Below are 19109 nucleotides of genomic sequence, written 5' to 3' on the forward strand. Positions count from 1 at the left end.
AATGCGGTAGCACTGTCATTACAAACATCTGAATCATATGGTCTTTTTATAGATGTAAAAAGTTTTAAAGAGCTGCATGAAAACTTAAGGTAATCTGAAGATTTGGACTCAAGTTACACAGGCAATATGGTACATGAGCTTAAGATATTTTACAAATTGGTCCAAACCCCCTTTTCTCCCTAACATATACTCAAAATATACATATACCATCTGTGCTTAGACTAACAAATACTTCTCTCACACATCCCACCTATGTGTAAATGATATCCTATTGAAAAAAAAATACCCAGGCAAGGTAACGTACATGGTATGTGAACAGAGAGAATGAAGACAAAATGTGCCTCTCAAACCTACCCCTAGCCCTGTGCTATCTTACAGTTCAGCTCTACAGTTCTCTAACTGAATTAGATTTAAAATCAACCAAAATTTGGCAGTGCAACACAAAGTAATGTCAATATTTATGGTCCAGGGGTTCAGTTGTGCTCCAAGTTGGGTCAGATCACCTAAAAGTCAGTCAGAGGAAAGTAAAGAGCTAGTAAACATCAGAAGTTAACATTTTATCACACAAAAGGTTGCCAACCCATTATCTACAGCAATAAGCAGCATGTTGAGTACATAAAATCCTTTTATATAACATATAACCTTACAACACTATATAATGTGTTAGCATTCCCCTTCCTAATATCTTCTATCTGAAGTCAACTTATTGTAATGCTTCTAAATTGTTACTTTTGCTGGCTAACCACAATTTTTTCATGATTTCCTCAGTATGTAAACCTAGTTAGAAAAACCCACTATGAAACTAGAATGATGAGAGGTCATCTATATAGTTCTACTGTCAAAAGTCCAACTTGTTCATGTTCTTTTCCTTTGGAAGTCTGGATGTGTGTGTTGTGTGTGTGTGTGTTTTAAGGTAAGGAAGAACTACAGAGAAGGTAATAATAAAATATAACTCTATCCAAAGGACAAGCCTTAAAAAAAAAAAAAAAAGGTAGAAAGTTCAACATTTTGCTGCTCACCACTTAACCCAGGATAGGGAAAGAAATATAGGAAATACCCAGAAAGCTATTAATTGCTGAAACAATGCCTTACTGCATCACTTTCTATAACAATAATAATAATAATAATTTATATATAGCATTTATATAGTGCTTTAAGGTTTGCAAAGTATGTTACAAATTCTATTTCATTTTGCTATTATTATACTCATTTTACAGATGAGGAAATTGAGGCAAAGGTTAAATGACTTGCTCATGAGTGTCTAAGGCTGGATTTTTGAACTAGGGTCCCTCCTGCTTCTAGGTCTGGTTTTCTCTGTACTATACCACCTACTTGTCTCTTAATACAGCAATGAAAGCAGCAACTAAAATAATTTGCCAAACTCTACTTTTCCAGTTCATTTTTATGAAGATTTCAGTTTTGGTTCATCAGTGATCCACATACCTTTAAAAACTTTAGTGTTTGAAATAAAGAGTTTACTGGTTTGTTGGTAATTCAACATCAAAGAAATTAGTAGGCTTTTGATGAAACAACAGTATTTTCTGCTATTTTATTCCTTTATTATCTTCGTGAAAACAAGATTTCCTTAAGTTTAAAAAAAACCTTGGAAAAATACACATCTTTAAGTTATTTACATATCACATGAATACAAGTTCTAATATTATGAAAACTTGTCTATTTTAGGAACATAGTGCAAAGTCATAAAGTAATCACTGATCCTGACAAACAGTAATAGATATGTCCTCCCCTATGTTAAGCTATAACTATTCTGTTACTCATTATCCTGATATAAATAACAAATAATTATTAGGCATCAAAGATTTTGGAAGACTTAACAAGAACTTCAGTACTCTGGTACACGTTTGACTTTCTTTTCAAAGCACACTGCATCTTAAACCCTCTTTATAAAACTTAGTTTGTCATACATATCACCAATTTAAACTAACAAATGACATATCCACATCAACTGCTACAGGCCAGAGATTTGAAAAATAAAACTATTCACCTAAGTTGTATATAAGTTCACATTAAATCTAATTCCCTTCCCTTTCACTGACCTGGTAACATATAATGCTTTAAGAATGAAAATTTTAGTTAATAAACAAGGGAACCTGGATATAGATTATATTTTCAGGAAATATTTCTTTAAAAAAATTCAAAATTGACTAACAATAATTGGCGAACTGTAAATTACTTTAAGAAATCTAAGATAAAAAATTCCAAATTATATTTTTATTTAAAAATACATTGGAAAATTCCACATATGTACAGTACATGATTTAAGCTTAATTTCAATGCACTTGACTTCAATTGGGATGACACTGACATGGTTCATGTTTTGATAAAAGTCTTTTCCAAACTAACAAAAAAGGGAGACTCCTGTAGATTACCAGCTAGTTCTGATGTAGATGTCTTACTGCTTCCCAGCTAATAATGAGAGATGACATTTATTTGCCTTTTATCACCTGGACTGTTTTCCGGCCATAATGATAATAACTGTAGGCTGATGCAGTTGTGGTGAAAGCTGTAAAACACCTTTTGTTGTAGGGGAAGTAAGAAGAAAAAAGAAATACAAGTTATAACAATTTTTTAAAAATATAGCTGCCTCATACTAAACTTCCTTTTTCCATATTATATGAGCCATGAGGTAATAAAATGTTAAAATTTGCCATCAGTTACATAAAGTTTAGCTAAAGTTTTGTAAGCATAATTTTCAAAAGACATTTGAAAAAATTTTCCAAAAGTCAACTGATCTTTCAACCATCAAAAAAAAAAAAAGATTTGTGTTGTAAGCATCAAACACATTCAAATATTTGAAAGATGGAATGGATGACTTTGAGAATTGTATGGCAATCAGTAATAACTTGTTGTTGTTGTTTGGTAGTTTTCAGTTATGTCTGACTCTTTGTGACCCCTTTTTGGAGTTTTCTTGGCACAGATACTGGAGTGGTTTGCCATTTCCTTCTTCAGCTCATTTTACAGATAAGAAAACTGAGGCAAATAGGATTAAGTGACTTGCCCCTAGCTCACACAACATGTCAGTATCTGAGGCTGGATTTGAACTCAGGTCTTCTTGATTCCAGGCCCAGCATTCTATCTACCGCACCACATAGCTGCCCCAATTAGTAACTTCACATTTGTACAAATGATGCATAATAAAGCAAAACCAAAAGAGTGACACAAATAGTACTTGCATAATAATGCAAATGAAGAAAACATTAAAAGGAAATGGAATTCAGTTTAAATAAAATATATTAATGCTAGTTTCAAATTATCAAGGTTCAAGCACACATCTTTACTTTCTCTTAACAAATAGCAGAAAACAAAACAGGAATGTATAATCAGTGTACAGGCAGTCTTGATTAACTTATTTCTCAAGGAAAATAGTATGAGAGATTATTTGCAGGAAAATGATCTGTTGATACAAGCTGTGTTCTTTAAAAAAATTTCACGCAATTGCAAAGTATACATAAATATCCCAAGCTACAACACTTAGTACTTATAAGGTTGGTACATTTTCAATGCTACAGATTATTATCAATACTGTTGATAAAGAAGAAATAATTTTTAAAACTACCAAGACAGTAACATTAAATTTCTCAGAGTGATAAATTAAAATTTTACCTTACCAAAGTATCTGAAGATAAATGCTGTCAACATAATTGAAAACTGGAGCTGCCAAAGAAGCTGCCACTAAAATTAACTGAACTGCTGTATTCACCTACAGAAAAACAAATGTTTAGGCAAAAAATAAATCAAGGCCACCTCAATCTATTCTCAATTATGTAGCACACGGGCAAGTAGACAATGAAACTGGCTGTTTTAAGATAAAGCATCCACCAAATGTAAGATGTTGAACTGAAATATTCCTGATATAGAAATTTAGATATAAAAATGACGGCATATACATACAACTTTTCTTTTAAAGAAATTTTAGCTATTTAATTTTATTGAGGGTTTACAAATGAATATGTCTGCAAGGTTATTCTATATGGATGCAAGAAGAGTAGCATTAGTTTGGCAATAATACCAACATCATTCATTTGTATATTGCTTTAATAATTTTTCAAACTGATCTCACATAATCTCAATTTATTTGCACAACCCTATCAACAAGCATTTATTAAGCTACCTATTATATGTCAAGTATTATGGTAGGCTGGTTATACATAAACAAAAGTAAAATAGTTTCTGCCCTATGGAGTGAATTGGGCAAGCATTATTATCTCCACTGTTTAAATGGGGGTAACATAGAAATGAAATAACTTACCTAAAGTCGTATATCAAGTTAGTAGTGGAACCAAAACTAGAACTTAGGGCTTCTGAATTCAGTGATCTTTTCACTATACCACCCATCCCCTGGCCCAACAATGTTAAACATCCATCTCACTGCTTACCCTCATTGAAGCAAATTTTCTAGAGTTGGGAGGATGTCCCTAATATATGGGCGTAGAAACAGGACTACTAAGAAAAGGGAACAAAGAACATACTGACTCTATGACTGGAGCACAGAGAAGAGACAACAATGAAGAAAGAAAACAGGGAAGTTGTATAGACAAGGGAAAAAGACTATTAGGAGACCATAACACCTTATTATTCGTGTTATACTACTACTTTCCCAACCAGGTAACAATAAAAAAAGAGAACTACTTCAAAAAGATGTTTTTACTAACAAGAGCAAAACCGTATTAAACATCTATATACTCAGGACACAGTACTAAGTGATGGGAGTAAAGGCTGAATGGGGGAAGGGGAAGGAATCAACTTTAGAAAATCTATAGTCTCTGCACTCAAGAAGTTTACAGGGTTGCTGTGGTCATGAAAGAAGTATATAACAAATACTAGGAACTATTTTATTCTTATTACTAATATTATTACCTGGAGGCCTACCTCCAAGGATAAGACACTGAAACATTGGTCTTTATGCCTCCTTGAATCACCTGCCAATTTAGTGTTACTCCCTTCCAACTGCTGCTGAATATAAAGTATTTAGAAGCCAAAACAATATAGGTAAAATTAAAATCCCATTAGAGCAGGTTAGCTAAGTTGGTTACAACATGGTATTTATGAGAACAAGGATATGGTTTCCATCCCCCTGTAGACCAGTTAGTTGTTCCAAGGCCAGATGCCAAGCTAACCAACAGGAGATGGGGCACTGAGAGAGAAATGCAAATTGTTACTATTACAGAAGCAGTTCCAAGTACATACATACCCTTGTGGAAATATCATCTTCATGTTAAAAAAAAAAAAAAGCATATAACTACTAAGTAGAGGTTACTGTGAAATGATGCAATTTTTGCATCCTGGCATCCAGCAGAGCAAATTGGGCATATGTAGTCTTAATGTTTTGATAGTGTGCTATGAAATAATGCTTTTTCTTGTCCCTTTGCATGTGATTGTAACAAATAAAAGTAGATTATATGTGACGTTTACATTGCAGGAAGGCAGCAGAAATGGTTTTTGTTTGTCCAAGAACCAATTAACCCTTCTACTCTTCACCCTCCCCAATTTAAACATAAATCACCTTGAAGAGTACACTAAAATTCCTAATCTTCCAATAAAACTAACCACAAGACTGACAAAGATCTAGGAACTTGAGAAGGAAAGAAGGCGTGATAGAAGTATGTAGGTGACATCACTTTCTTCTAATGTGTCATAAGCATGTATCATTTCCTAGCTAATTCATTAATGAGAAGCCATGTTTCATCTGTAGTTCCAGCAGATCCAAGGACCTACACTTAATTTAGCAAAATGCTACAATGAAACATTTTTTCTTTCTTTGATTATAAAAAAAAATTAAGTGCATCTTTAATATTGGGAATGAACAACAACACAATAAGGGAGATTTTAAAAAAGGGTGTAAAATAAAGAACTGAAAGAGTTCATATTGTCCTTACCTTACTGATGAATGTTGGCTTTAATCTCGCAGTTGCATAGCAAGGATTGAAATATCTAGCAAGTGTTCGCTGTGAAAGTGATAATAAAAGTTTGGATATTTAGTTTACTTTTGAAAAGAAAAAAATAATTTTTAGAAACTTACTATGATCAAATTTTATGTATAATCTGTAGAATAAAATATGAACAGTAATATCTGCAATAAATTATACATCAGGGTCCTGCTTTATGCAATCAGGAGATTAATAGAATCATTTGATTAAATCTAATTGAATGCATAACAAAACATCTGTTTAAAACTGTATTTTATTTCTTATTAAAATCACTACTTTTAGTTTGGAGAATTAAAAATAGTAAAGTCAATGACATTTTAAAAAATCCATCATATTTAGTTAGAATCTAGTTGGGTGATTTAAAGATCAGGCAAATGCTTTAGAGTAGTCCTAAGTAGAGTTAACAACATGCTGACTTTTGCCCTTAAAAGACAATTTTTAATAAGTCTGTGATAATATTCAATTAAATAGATGAATCAATTAACTGAAAAGAAATCTGAACTTACAAAATAAATTCCTGTGCTTTTTAAATTTAGTTTAAGCAACTACTTTAGTCTCTTTTATGAAGTATGACAATGCATGCTTAAAAAAAAAAATAAACCACTAATTGAATCAGTTCATTAAGGGATCAAAAATCATCACTAAAAGATATTTCAATAAATAGCCCTCACTGTATGTCAGAATAACACTTCAAGACTGTGGTCTTCACAGAATTTTTTTTCTCTATAAGGTTTTACATAATCTCACTTTAAAATAAAGTACATTTTTTGCTTACTGGTGATGGAAGAGTTCTGTATCTGACGTAAAAAACGGCAGCAATCAACACTATATCTCTTGAAATAATCATGTAAGTAAGTGAAACTGAAAAGTGAAAATGAAATCATCTTAGCACATACATTGTTAAGATATTAGGAGACACCCTCTTTTCCCGAGCTAAGGCCCAGCAAGCAAGCTGTACCCTGAGCTTGGCATAACAACAATCCTTTGTACTCACCCTCTGGCAAAATCACATAATTATTGTATTGCTTCGACCAGCACCAGGTGTTTGCTGAGGTCAGACAAGAACCCAACAAGCTCAGACAAGCAGCCATGTTCCAGTCATGAAGCTGTTATTTCCTCACTGTCAGGGATACAGCTCATTGCATAGCCATTGGTATAAGTATTATGTCGCCACAATGCCTTGGGTCCCCTCACTCTATGTGTCTGCATCTTTGCTTGCAAGCCATTTCCCTCACTTTGAAATTAAACTTGTTTGATTCCTGACTCTCTTGTCTCTAGCCTGCTTTGCTCAGCTCCAGTCATCCACAGGTTAGAGGTCAGCTCTGTCCAGATGACATTAACAAATGCATCTATAATACCCCATTTACTCAGTATTGGAAGGGAAAGTGTTCTACATAAATTTTCAAATTAAATGCAGTTTGCTCTCTTGCATGCCAAAACATTTAAATTCTAATCATAGTGCATGGAAAACTTTTTAGAATGGGTTAATCACTTCTCCATCTTCATGGATTATACAGACCACAACCCTTTTCTTGATGACTTCAGGGCTTTACTGAGAACCTCAATTAATTGTACTGTATTGTAATACACCAAGATGTCTTCAAGGGCTAGTGATGTATACAGGATTAAAAGGCTACTATTTAAAGTTGTATTTTTGGGGTTTTTTTTGTTTTTTTACTCAGGTCCTCCAGACTCCAGGCCAGTGCTCTGTCCACTGCGCCACCTAGGTGCCCCTATTTAAAGATTTTTTTAATGTCTCCTCTTCACTTCTCAAGTCTTCAGCTACTACTTCTTGCTGCCAGGGGGTTTGCTTCTAAGAAACAATATCCTCCAATTTTGCCGTTGACTGATTTCCTGGGTTAGGAAAACATAACTGAGCCTCTCAGAACTGTGAGGAAGACTATATCTAAATAGATTGAGTGCTGGACAGAAGGCTTCTCCTAATACCAATATATTACTTAACTAGGTGTTTTATAGTATGCAAAGCACTGTTTTTCTTTTCTTTTTTCTTTTTTTGTGAGGCAAAGTAACTTGCCCAGAGTCACACAGCTAGTAAGTGTTATGTGTCTGAGATTGGATTTGAACTCAAGTCCTCCTGACTCCAGGCCCAGTGCTCTATCCACTTCGCCATCTAGCTGCCCCAAAGCACTGTCTTTCTAACAGCCTTTAAGGAACACTGGTCAAAGTATCAGCCCCCTTTTAAAGTATGAGGAAAGGGAGGCTCAGAGGGGTTAAGTAACTTGCTCTGGTTAATTTCTTCTTTTTCTATCCTCACATTCTACCACAGTAGCATAAAGCAGGACCTTTACAAATGCTCTTTATTTTAAGTGAAGAGACAAGACCAACTCAGGTATTGTATGTGGATGTTTCTGAGATGTTTTGTTGGCTGTTCACAGGCCTTTTTCTGTTTGTTTACTTCAAGGTTCTCTACTTTATTCTTGGCAGTGAAGCCACCCTCCCCTCACTTACTTGGATTTCCATAGCAAACTGCATCAGCTGTCCCTTCCTCACCTTGACAATACCCTTTTCATGTGCTGTCCTTCCCCCCATTACCTGTAAGTTCCTGGAGGGCAGTTTTCCTGGCCTGTACTTATTTGTATCCACAACACAACATGGTGCCTGGCACATAGTAAGCACCTAATATTTCAATCTAAGATGTCAACAGAAGTGAAATATAACTTTCTTATATTTATGAAAACACCTCCTTCAAGAATCTTAAAACATTCTGATCTCTCCCAGCTGAAAAAATAATCGCCTCAAATTTTCTTAGAGAACTTTTTCTCTTCTCCTTTGCCTTTATTACATTTTATTTTGGATCAAACTTATTTGCATATATGCTCTATCTTCTAATTACACTGAAAGTTCTTCAAGAAGCTAATAGCTAACATTTATCTAGAACTTTAAAAGGTTTGCAAAATGCTTTACATTTATTACCTCATTTGATCTTCACAATGACCCTGGGAGGTAGATGCTATTCTTATCCCCATTTTATAGAGGTAGAAACTGAGTCAGATAGAGGATAAGTAACTTGCTCATGGTTCCACAGCTATAAAGTTTTTGAAACAGGATTTGATCTCAGGCCTTCCTGCTTCCAAATACAGCACTCTATCCTCTGTGCCATCTAGGTTTTTCACTTTTTATACTGCCAGTGACTAGCACAGTGTCTTGCACACAGTAGGTACACATTGAACATCTGCTGAGTTGAATAGAATTTTGTGTAATACAGATATAAAATATAGCAGAAATATTCAAAATTCTAGAGTTCTCATTTTTCTTAAGTAGGTGTCTATTGGGAAAAAATACAGTAATGTGTTACAGAAAAACATGATACTACTTTCAAAAAGTTTAATATAAGAAAATACAAATGCAGATGTTATTTAAAAATAATTCGAAAAGGGGAAAGGACCTTTTTGTACAAAAATATTTAAAGCAGCTGTTTGTAATGACAAAGAATTAGAAACTAAGGGGATGCCCATCAGTTGGGGAATGGCTGAACAAGTTGTGGTACAGGATTATGATGGAATGTTACTGTGCTGTAAGAAATGATGAGCAGGCTGATTTCTGAAAAACCTGGAAAGACTTACATGAATTGATACAAACTGAATTGAGCTGAACCAGGAGAATATTGTACATGGTAACAGCAATACCATACAATGATCAACTGTGAATGACTTAACTCTTCTCAGTAATACAATGATCCAAGACAATTTCAAAGGACTTATTATGAAAAATGCCACGCACATAGAGAGAAAGAACTGGTGGAGTCTGAATGCAGATGGAAGCATACTATTTTTTTGTTTTTTGTTTTTTTTCATTTGGGTCTGTATCTTCTTTCACAACATGACTAATATGGTAATATGTTTTGCGTGATTGAACATGTATGACCTCTATCAAACTGCTTACCATCTTAGGAAGAGGGGAGATGAGAGAGAGAGAGAGAGAGAGAGAGAGAGAGAGAGAGAGAGAGAGAGAGAGAGAGAGGAGAGAGAGAGAGAGAGAAGAGAAGAGAAGAGAAATTGGAACTCAAAAAATTTTTTTAGATGCTCAAAACTGTTTTTACATGTAACTAGAGAATAAAAATAGTATTAGAAAATAATTTGTACTGATTCTGAATCAGATGATTTATGTTCAAATCATGCTTCTGACACATAGTGGTTTTATGTGACTTTGGGCAAATCATTTTAACCTCTGAGGCCCAGGGAACTACTATTAAGACTACAAATTGCAAATCAGTTGCTGATATGCTTTGGTAGAAGGTGTTTTTTGTCACTAAGTTCCTTAAAACCAAGAAATCACAGGTCCAGTTAAGAAACACTATGACTATGACTATGTAATTTTGTAAGAAATTTACCACAATACCAAATATTATTTTTGAGTTCTTACCTGGAATAAGATCTGCACATGTCAAGCTAATATATAGGACACTGATGAGTATTTTATCAGCAAGTGGATCAAGAGCACTTCCCAATGCCGATTTCTGGTTGGCCCAGTTTCTAGCAATAAATCCATCCAACTGAAAATAGAAGAGTTTTTGTTTTGTAAAACAAATGTCATCATTAATCTACAAGAGGTATACACAACAGAAAAAATCACTCACAGCAATCTGTTAATTCTATATGAGATCACTTAAAAATAAAGCAGTGCTCCTGGACTGCTAAACAAAAAATATGTTATTTACAAAACACATAAAATCAATTGAAGTATTATTAAAATTTGATGTTATACACCCTCTCCCCATACTTAATTCATCATTTTATACATTTCATTTCTAAAAATTGCTTAATTATAAACCTGCAATTTTCATCACTTTTCTGCTATGTCAATAATCTACGTGTGCAACTTGGGTGGTTAATACTGGTAATATACTGATTTAGTTATACACTATTTTTAATACCTGTTCAGTTATTCCCATGTTCTATAGCATCAACAACCTCTGTCTTTGTATGAGGCACAACTCTCAAGAAGGCCTGTGGCTTCCAGCCTCATCATTCTACTGAAACAATTCCCTTCAAAGTTACTGATGTTCTCTGAACTGCAAAATTCAATGGCCTTTTCTTATTCTTCATTCTCCTCAACTTCTATGCAGCCTTTGACACTGTTGATCACCTCTTCTAAATACTCTCTTGTCTTTAGGTTTTTGGGACACCAATTTCTTCTAGTTTTTTTATCAGACCACAATCTTTTTCAGTCTCCTTTACTAGCTCCTCATCCAGGTCACACTCCCTAACCTTAGTTGTCCCACAGGGTTCTGCTCTGGGTCCTCTTCTCATTTCTCGCTTTACACTACCTCACTTGGTGGTCTCATTAGCTCCCATCTCTATGCTGATGATTCTCAAATCTACCTATTCTGCCTCAAATTCTCTGCTCACCTCCAACTTCTCATCAACAACTGCCTTTCAGACATCTTGAACTGGATGTATAGTAGACATCTTAAATTTAACCTGTCAAAAACTGAACTCGTTATCTTTCCCTCCAAAATCTCCCCATGTCCTAACTTCCTTATTACAATAGAGGGCAACATCATCCTCCCAGTTACCCTGGATGGAAACCTGAGTTGGTCATCCTGGATTCCTCATTATCTCTCATCACCCCACCCCACCCCCATTATCTAATCTATTAACAAGACCTGTTAATTTCACTTTTGCAGCATCTCTCAAATATGACCCTGTGTCTCCTCTGATACTGCCACCACTTCAGTCCAGGCATTATCACCTCACGCCTGCCTTAATGGAAAGGCCTGCTTGTCTCTACTCCAATCCATGCTCCATTCATTCAGTCAACAAAGCAATATTCCTAAAGTGCAAGTACAACCATCTTACCTCTTCTAATCAATAAACGCCACTGGTTCCCTTTCACCTCCAAAATCCACTGCTCAGCATTCAAAGCCCTTACCCCCTTGAACCTTTCCAATCTTCTTATACCTTATTCCCCACCAAGTACTATCTGATCCAGTGACACTGGCCTTCTTGTTATTCCTCAAACAAGACGCTGTCTCTCAGCTCCAAGCACTTTCTCTTATTGTCTCCCATGTCTGAAATGCTTTCCTCAGCTCCACCTACTGGCATCCCTGCCTTCCTTTAAGCCCCAGCTAAAATCTCATCTTTTATAGGAAGTGCTTAATTCTAGTCCCTCCTTCTTTTAATATATTGTTGTGTCCCTGCCCCCTTTAGATTATGAGCCTGCTGAGGGCAGAGACTATCTTTTGCCTCTTTTTATATTCTCAGTGCTCAGCAGACTGCCTGGCACAGAGTAGGTTGCTCAATAATGTTTACAGATGGACTGACTGACAATCTGATCTCTGCTTAGCATGTTACATAAAAATATGCTACATAAATACTTTCTGATTGAAAATTTTGATACGGAATATTATTTTCCTGTTTACTACTGCAAAAGAAGTTAGACAAGTAAATTCTGAAGCATAAAATTGATTGGTGGTATAAATTCACATTAAGAAAATACATTAATACATGTTTTGAACAGTATGTGAAAAAAATTACTATAAGGTTTAAAACCATTAGAATCTGTATTGGGGGGGGGGTCTTTTAATGTTTTGTGTTTTCACCGAACACGCTAAATATTGGACTGTTGGCAAAGTAACAGTAGACTATCATCACCTTAGTGAAAAGTTGTAGATTGTAGACACATACGAACAATGGGCCATCCACTAGGAAAAAAATCTGGTAAACTACAAAGGTACAACAAGAATATTCACGTACACTTACAACCTATAAGAGAAGGTTGAGTTTAGACAATAATTATTTAGCTGCTAGAATGTTACATAAGGTGAGGTAAGTAGAAAGACAAACTAATCCAAGACAAGATAACTTCATACAAAACACACACACACACACACACACACACACACACACACACAAACCACACCAATCTGGCCGAATAGTGGAACACTACAATTTCACAGAAAGAGCATAGGGTTCTAGTTCCAGCTCTGCTACTAACTAGCTATGTAATCTTAGGCAGTTTACTTAGTTTCTCTATGCCTCAATTTTTTCATTTGTATGAACTATTCAGACATGAAAACACCTCAAAAATGCCCAAGAGCTGTACAAATGTAGAGTACTATGTTACTGAAATAACAGTTAAATATAAAGAAATACTAAGAATTGCTACCACCTGAGAATGGATGCATCTAAGAGATTAACAACAATACTGACTTCAAATTTTATAGATTTTTCTGATGATTACTCTACAGCAACATTCACTGATCCTTTTTTTTTTTAAAGTGTATAGCCATGTCTTTGGTCTAAACCATACTTTTTATTTTTATAATTTATTGATCTTTGTCTTTTTATACCACTTTCATTTCAAAATTTATTCCTCCCCTCCCCATCCTCTATCTAGAAAGCTTTTCCTCCTAACATAGAACAGAAAAGTATGGGAGAAAAAGAATTTCAGTAAATTAGCCCATCAATGGGCTCTGACAGTATACATGGTGTTCTACACCCACAGTCCCCCATCAGTCCAATACAGTATGTGAATACATTTTCTCACATCTTCTTCAAGATCAAGCTTGTTCATATTTAGGTAACATTCAGGTTTTTTCCTTCTTTTTATTCTTTCCACTTGGATCACTATAGTCTTTGTCCCAATTGTTTTACTAGCTCTACTCAATCCATCCTGCCTCAGTTCATATGGCCTCCCATGCTCATCCACATTCTTCATATTCATTATCTTTTGTGGTACAATAATATTCCACAGCTTTCCACCTGCCCCAAAATGATGGGCAACTCACTTTATGTCCAGCTCTTTGCTGCCACAAAAAGAGCTGTTATCAATGTTTTAACATATAGAGGAACTTTCTACCTTTAACCTCCTGGGATACATGTCTACCATTTTTGTGACTGAGTATAATCACAAATTACTTTGCAAAATGTTTTGACCAATGCATAGCTCCACCAATAATGTGCCTGTCTTTTCATGACCCCTCTGACACTGGCTAGTCTCAAGTAAATTATTACTACAGTAATAGTATAGTACAGTAAATTAGTATAGTATAATAATTTACTTACAATAGTTTACCAAGTAGCATTTCACCATTAATTTACCATTAATTAAACTAATTCCTTTTATACCTACACAGCTATGTGAAATAGGTCAAATTAATCTTAAACCTATTGTATGTACACACTGGCCCTTTTAATAAATGACAGTGGCTCAATATAATTTTATGATTTTTGTAGACACATATTACAACTTACCAAATCAGTTAGCCCAGCTAAAGCAAAAACTCCTAGTGCAACATTAAAATCTTCTTCAATAATCAAATAACCCAAAACTGGGGCCAAGGCAATTCTTGTCATTGACAGTAAATTTGGGATTGTCCATGGGTTTTCATACTGGAACAGAAAAACAAGAAAATTAAAAATTAATATATACTTTAATTGTTTTTAACTTTAAAATAGTACCATCACATCCTAAAAAGATTAAGGGAGTGGTTTAACAGAAAACCAATAATTTTCTGGCAGAATCTTCCCTTCCCACCAATAATCAGGATCACAGACTATGTATATGCTTTAACTTGAGCCACTATTAATTTAGTTCTGTGTCTACCAAAATTTCTTGAACTCCTACTAGGTATTAAATGGATTACACTGTGCTAAGTGTTAATGGGAAATATAAACAAGAGAGTTATCTGGTTGCTCTACAAGCAGCCTCCTACGCAGAAGTGTGTCAATTAAGAAGAGAAAGGCAGAAAGAGGAAAAAGATGAAACACAAATTACTAAAAAAAAACCCAAAAACAAAATCAAAAGCCAGAAATAGTTTCTGCTTTCAGAAATGGTTTCAGAAAGAAGTTTGAGTTTTGCCGAAGAATGGAATTTTAAAAGGTGGAGATTTCATGAGGAGGAGGGCTTTTCATTCACTGTGTATAGTAGAATAAGCAAAAGGCACAGAAGCATGGCTTTTGTTAGTGAAACAATCTTTAGTCCAGTTTAGACATGGTATATGAAAGGATATAAAATAAGCTACAAATGCAGATTGGTACCATTATGTAAGGCCTTGAAGGCTGGTCTAAAGAATATCTCTACCCAGATGCCCTGCTGAAAAGTTAAGGAAAATACATAATCCAAAACAATTTAAAAGAAATTTATGAACCAGGAAACTAAATTTAAACAGCACCTCACCCTAAAATTCAGGGCCTCCCTACTAATTTCTTCCACCAAATGCCTTCCCTAAGCAGATGTTTATGGAATATGTTGGCATTTGTTGAGGGCCAGAACTGGAAAGTCTAAATATGGGATAAGGAATTTAGGTTATAGGTTGACTCTTCCTTTTCCTACCCATAAGGGCTTAATTATTCAGATCCTTTGGCTCACCAACTTTCTCCTGCCTAAAGGTAAGAATACTCTGACCCTTAGACCTTGATTGTAAGCAGGTGTAAACAATTAAGGTTGTTAGGGCTGGGGTTAGTCACCTAAGAATGGTGAGAACTCCTCAGGCATGATTGTTAGCTTTCACTATATAATCTGGACCCTCAGATAATAAATTGGCTCAGTCTTTCTGACCCTGGCCCAAGTGTCTCATTTCGTACCCCTCGGTTTGATGCAATACTTAGTCCAGGGTGACAGGCATTTAGGCTTCATCTTGAAAATGATTTGAAAGTTACAAATAGCTATTTGAACTTGAAAGTGACAAAGTAACTGATTTGCAGCTGCCTTCAAGAAGCTCCTATACTTTTGGCAAGAAATTTTTCGAGTGATAGTATTTGAATTTTTAAAAGCTTCAGCTGTAAATAGTAGAACAGAAATACTCCTCCAATAATGTGATTTTCCTAAAATCCAACTATGAATTGCTACTCCTAACTCCCTAATGGGATTTTCTTCTCACCCATCCTGAGACCCACTGCCTCATTATCTGGTGCTTCACAGAAACTTGGAAGACACATTTGAAAAATCAAAACGGAAAGATTCTAAGAAAAAGGGTACTCTGAAGGTACTACATCTTTCTTAACAGAATCTGGCAACCAATGTTTTTAAACCTAGTTCGTTTTTTTAAAATTTGTTTGTTTTAGGCAATTGGGGGGGGTTAAGTGACTTGCCCAGGGTCACACTGCTAAGTAAGTGTCAAGTATTTGGTCTGAGCTGGGATTTGAACTCAGGTCCTCCTGACTTCAAGGGCCTCCTATCTCACTGGGCCATCTAGCTGCCCCCTTTTCTTTGTTTTTTAAACACAATGTCTGAAAAGTACTCTACAGTGAAATAAGACTGTCATTCAGTAATCCAAGTGGAATACAAATCTCCAGACATTTATTTAGGCCACATCATCTTTCTCTGTATCCTCCCCCAGCTACCTATCCTACAACACCTAGCATAATACACCTAGCACAGGGCAGACATTCAACAAATAACCATGGAATGGATTTTGTTGAATGCGCCCCCTTACGTAATTTAACTGAACCCTACTAAGAGTGTGTCAAAATTCAAGTTAAAAGGTCACACTGTTTTCCATTGCCACAGTCCAAAGAACAAAGATAGACATTTCCAGGCACCAGTCTGGTATAGAGCAAGTTAAACATATCCAATGTGACAATGAAGAAAAATGTGATAAATCACTTAATGGCTAGAGGGTAAGGAAATAAAAAGCAAAAAACAAAAACAGAATAAAAACATTAAGAATTATTCTTGGGGGAACAAATGAGATAAAATAATCAAGGATAAACAGTCTTGTACGTCCAGGTAAATTAATCTGATAATTATGACTGAAGAAGCTAGACTGGATCCCAAGATACTGGTGAAAGGAGTTAGTTTGTTTCTGCCATATAATTCAGGTCACTTAGAATATATTATGAAATTAATTCACAATCATTAAGCTAAATTTGTAAAACTCTCAAAAAGTTAAAGAAGCTAATCTCAGATTACCCAACCAGATGACACTCAACCTGTGTCATGCTCGAGAAACGACTGAAGTTTATGAAGGAACTTCTGCCAGGATATGGCAACCTCAAACCATACAGCACTCAAATGCCAACATGCTTTAGCTATTAAGGCAGCTTATACTTCTGCCTTGATGTGGTTACCTCAAATCATGCTGCACATCTGATGGAATGGCCTAATAGAGGGCCATTGAAGACACAACAATTGAAGATGTAACAATTGGAGTGAGACTTGCTATCATGACAACAAAAGTTCTCCCACGCTTAAAACTCCATTGACTGACTTAATGTTGGTCAATATTTAACAGATGCCAGGTAACAAATGGAAAAAAAAAGTTGGAAAATATTTCGTATCTCAACAAGCAAAGAAGTTTCATTTTTATTTTAAAAATCAAAGCTATAAATGCTTTAATTAGAACTAAAAGTAACTAGTTCTTTTGGGAATAGCTGAAAACCAAGTAGTCACATGCTTAAGTCAGCTGAAAATTTTGTTCCCGTTATTGATTCCTGAACAAGAGTTCACTTAAAAATACTTTTCATCTAATGACAAAGAGGAAAACCACTTTTCAGCTCCGGTAGTTCCAAAAAAGCACAGGTCTGCACAGAAACCTGCGGGTGGAAGCGCCGTCGCACGTGCCGGCTGGTGGCTTTCTTTGCCACTGACACCCTAAATGACCCACGTTGGGATGCTCGCTCTTCCCAGCTCAACAGCGGAGACTTTAACAGGTTCGGGGGCGGAGCCGCCCAGCGGGGGCTTGCCCCTGCAGCTGCGGGTCACGACCTGGGGGAGGGGCGCAGGTGCCCCTCCCCCGTTACCTACCAGGCTTGAGGGACGCTGGTCCCACGCCGAGTTCAGGACTCCTTTAGCACCTGCAGCTTCTGGCGTTTGTTCCGGGGCCCCCCTTACCCCTCCAGAGCTGTGTCCCCTTCGGCCGGACACTGCCAGCCGCAGACCGGCCGCGACCCCGGTCCTGGGCCGGGGGCTGCCCGGCGCGGGCGGCAGCAGCCCCCAGTGGGTGGGCAGGAGGCCCCAGCGGCCGCAGGAGGCGGCGGGGCCCGGGCTCAATGTGGGCCGGGGCCACCTTCCGGCTCCCGCCAGCAACTCCTCGAGTCCGCCCGCCCTGGACCACCGCCGGGCTGCCGCCCCCGGCTCCTCGGCGGGCTCCCGCTCGAACCTGGCTCCCACAGAGGCCCCCCGCTCCAGAGACACAAGGCTGCGGCCGGCGCCCCGGAGCACCCCCCGGGACCCCCGGCTTAGCCAGGCCGGCAGCATGGCCGGGCGTGGAGAGACCGCGGAAGTCTCCTCAGCGGCCTGAGGAGGAGCGGCAGCAGCAGGAATAAGCGCAGGAGAGCCGCTTCTCCATGAAGGCGAGTCCTCGGTCGCCCTCACGACCCACTAGCGCCACGGCAAGGCCGCGTCCCCGGGCACGGACAGCGGCATGCTTGTCTTCAAACGACCAGCCGCCTCCGCCCCCGTCCAGGTGGCCTCAAGGGTGGTCAGGGGCGGGCCCTTTCACGACACTTTTACGACAGCGCGGTGCCTTCCCCGCTACTTACCCGGACCGGGTCCGTTAGTGAGGGCTGCGGGGGCCGTTACGGTGCTGCCTACCGCCGCTCGGCGCGTGGACTCTGGCGGGGAACTGGCGCGAGGCGGCTGACGCCAAGGGCCGGGCGCGCGGGCCACGAGGGGAGCCCCGGAGGCGACGAGAGAGGGAACCGTGGTGTGGAGAAGAAGCGGTCACATTCCATCGGGGAGCGGAGCGGGGTGGGGGGGGGACACGACGTGGGCCCACGGGTTGGGCGGGGAGACAACGAGCTTGCGCCCCGCAGCCTCGGTCTGCTTCTTCCGACCAGGCATTGGCATCACGAACACCCCCTCCTTCCGCTGCCTCCTTGGGAATGTCTGCCGCGCTCCCAGGCTCAGAACCAGGGTTTAAAGCCTGCGGGCGCCCGTCCCGCTCCTACCTGGGGAGGACAGGTGGTGGACTGGAGGAGGCCACGCCCTCCCCCCTTCCTTAGAGCTCTGGCCGGCCTAGAAGCGCGGCGTCTGTCGGCCCTGGAAAGGGAAGGCGGAAGGTCGATGTCAAAGGTGGGCTTGTTTCCAGTGTAGGACTAGAGGTATGCTGACGGCATGTTTGCTTAGCACAGTGCCAGCCACACTGCTGGTGCTCGTTAAATGCGTGTTGCCTTGTTTGGAACCGTTTGGGTGAGTTGGGTGTTTTAGCATATTAAACTGGCATCAAAAACTTGGGCAGAAAAGACTATGCTTCGT

At 38.0% G+C, this 19109-nt stretch overlaps 1 protein-coding gene across 1 annotated transcript; it reads right to left on the minus strand.

Annotated features, from left to right (window-relative positions):
• Positions 1-1535: 1535 nt before the first annotated feature.
• CRLS1 (cardiolipin synthase 1) lies at positions 1536-18301 on the minus strand. Its single transcript, XM_020985594.2, has 7 exons — positions 17658-18301; positions 14165-14302; positions 10332-10461; positions 6724-6809; positions 5898-5966; positions 3630-3721; positions 1536-2535 (listed from the first exon to the last, which is right to left on the minus strand). The coding sequence occupies exons 1-7, from the start codon at positions 18108-18110 to the stop codon at positions 2448-2450; spliced, it is 1056 nt and encodes a 351-aa protein (XP_020841253.1). The 5' UTR covers positions 18111-18301; the 3' UTR covers positions 1536-2447.
• Between the last annotated feature and the right edge of the window lie 808 nt (positions 18302-19109).

This window comes from Phascolarctos cinereus, unplaced genomic scaffold (genome assembly GCF_003287225.1).
Source record: "Phascolarctos cinereus isolate Bilbo 61053 unplaced genomic scaffold, phaCin_HiC Scaffold_2;HRSCAF=192, whole genome shotgun sequence".
In the NCBI taxonomy this organism is placed as follows: Eukaryota; Metazoa; Chordata; class Mammalia; order Diprotodontia; family Phascolarctidae; genus Phascolarctos; species Phascolarctos cinereus.

Excerpts from the sequence above, each read along its gene's own strand:
- CRLS1 (XM_020985594.2), bottom strand. The coding sequence starts at position 18,110 with ATGCTGCCGGCCTGGCTAAGCCGGGGGTCCCGGGGGGTGCTCCGGGGC. Across the intron at positions 14,303-17,657 it reads ACCAGCGTCCCTCAAGCCTG|TATGAAAACCCATGGACAAT; the intron begins GTAGGTAACGGG and ends TTTCTGTTCCAG. Across the intron at positions 6,810-10,331 it reads ATGTGCAGATCTTATTCCAG|TTTCACTTACTTACATGATT; the intron begins GTAAGAACTCAA and ends TTCACTTTTCAG.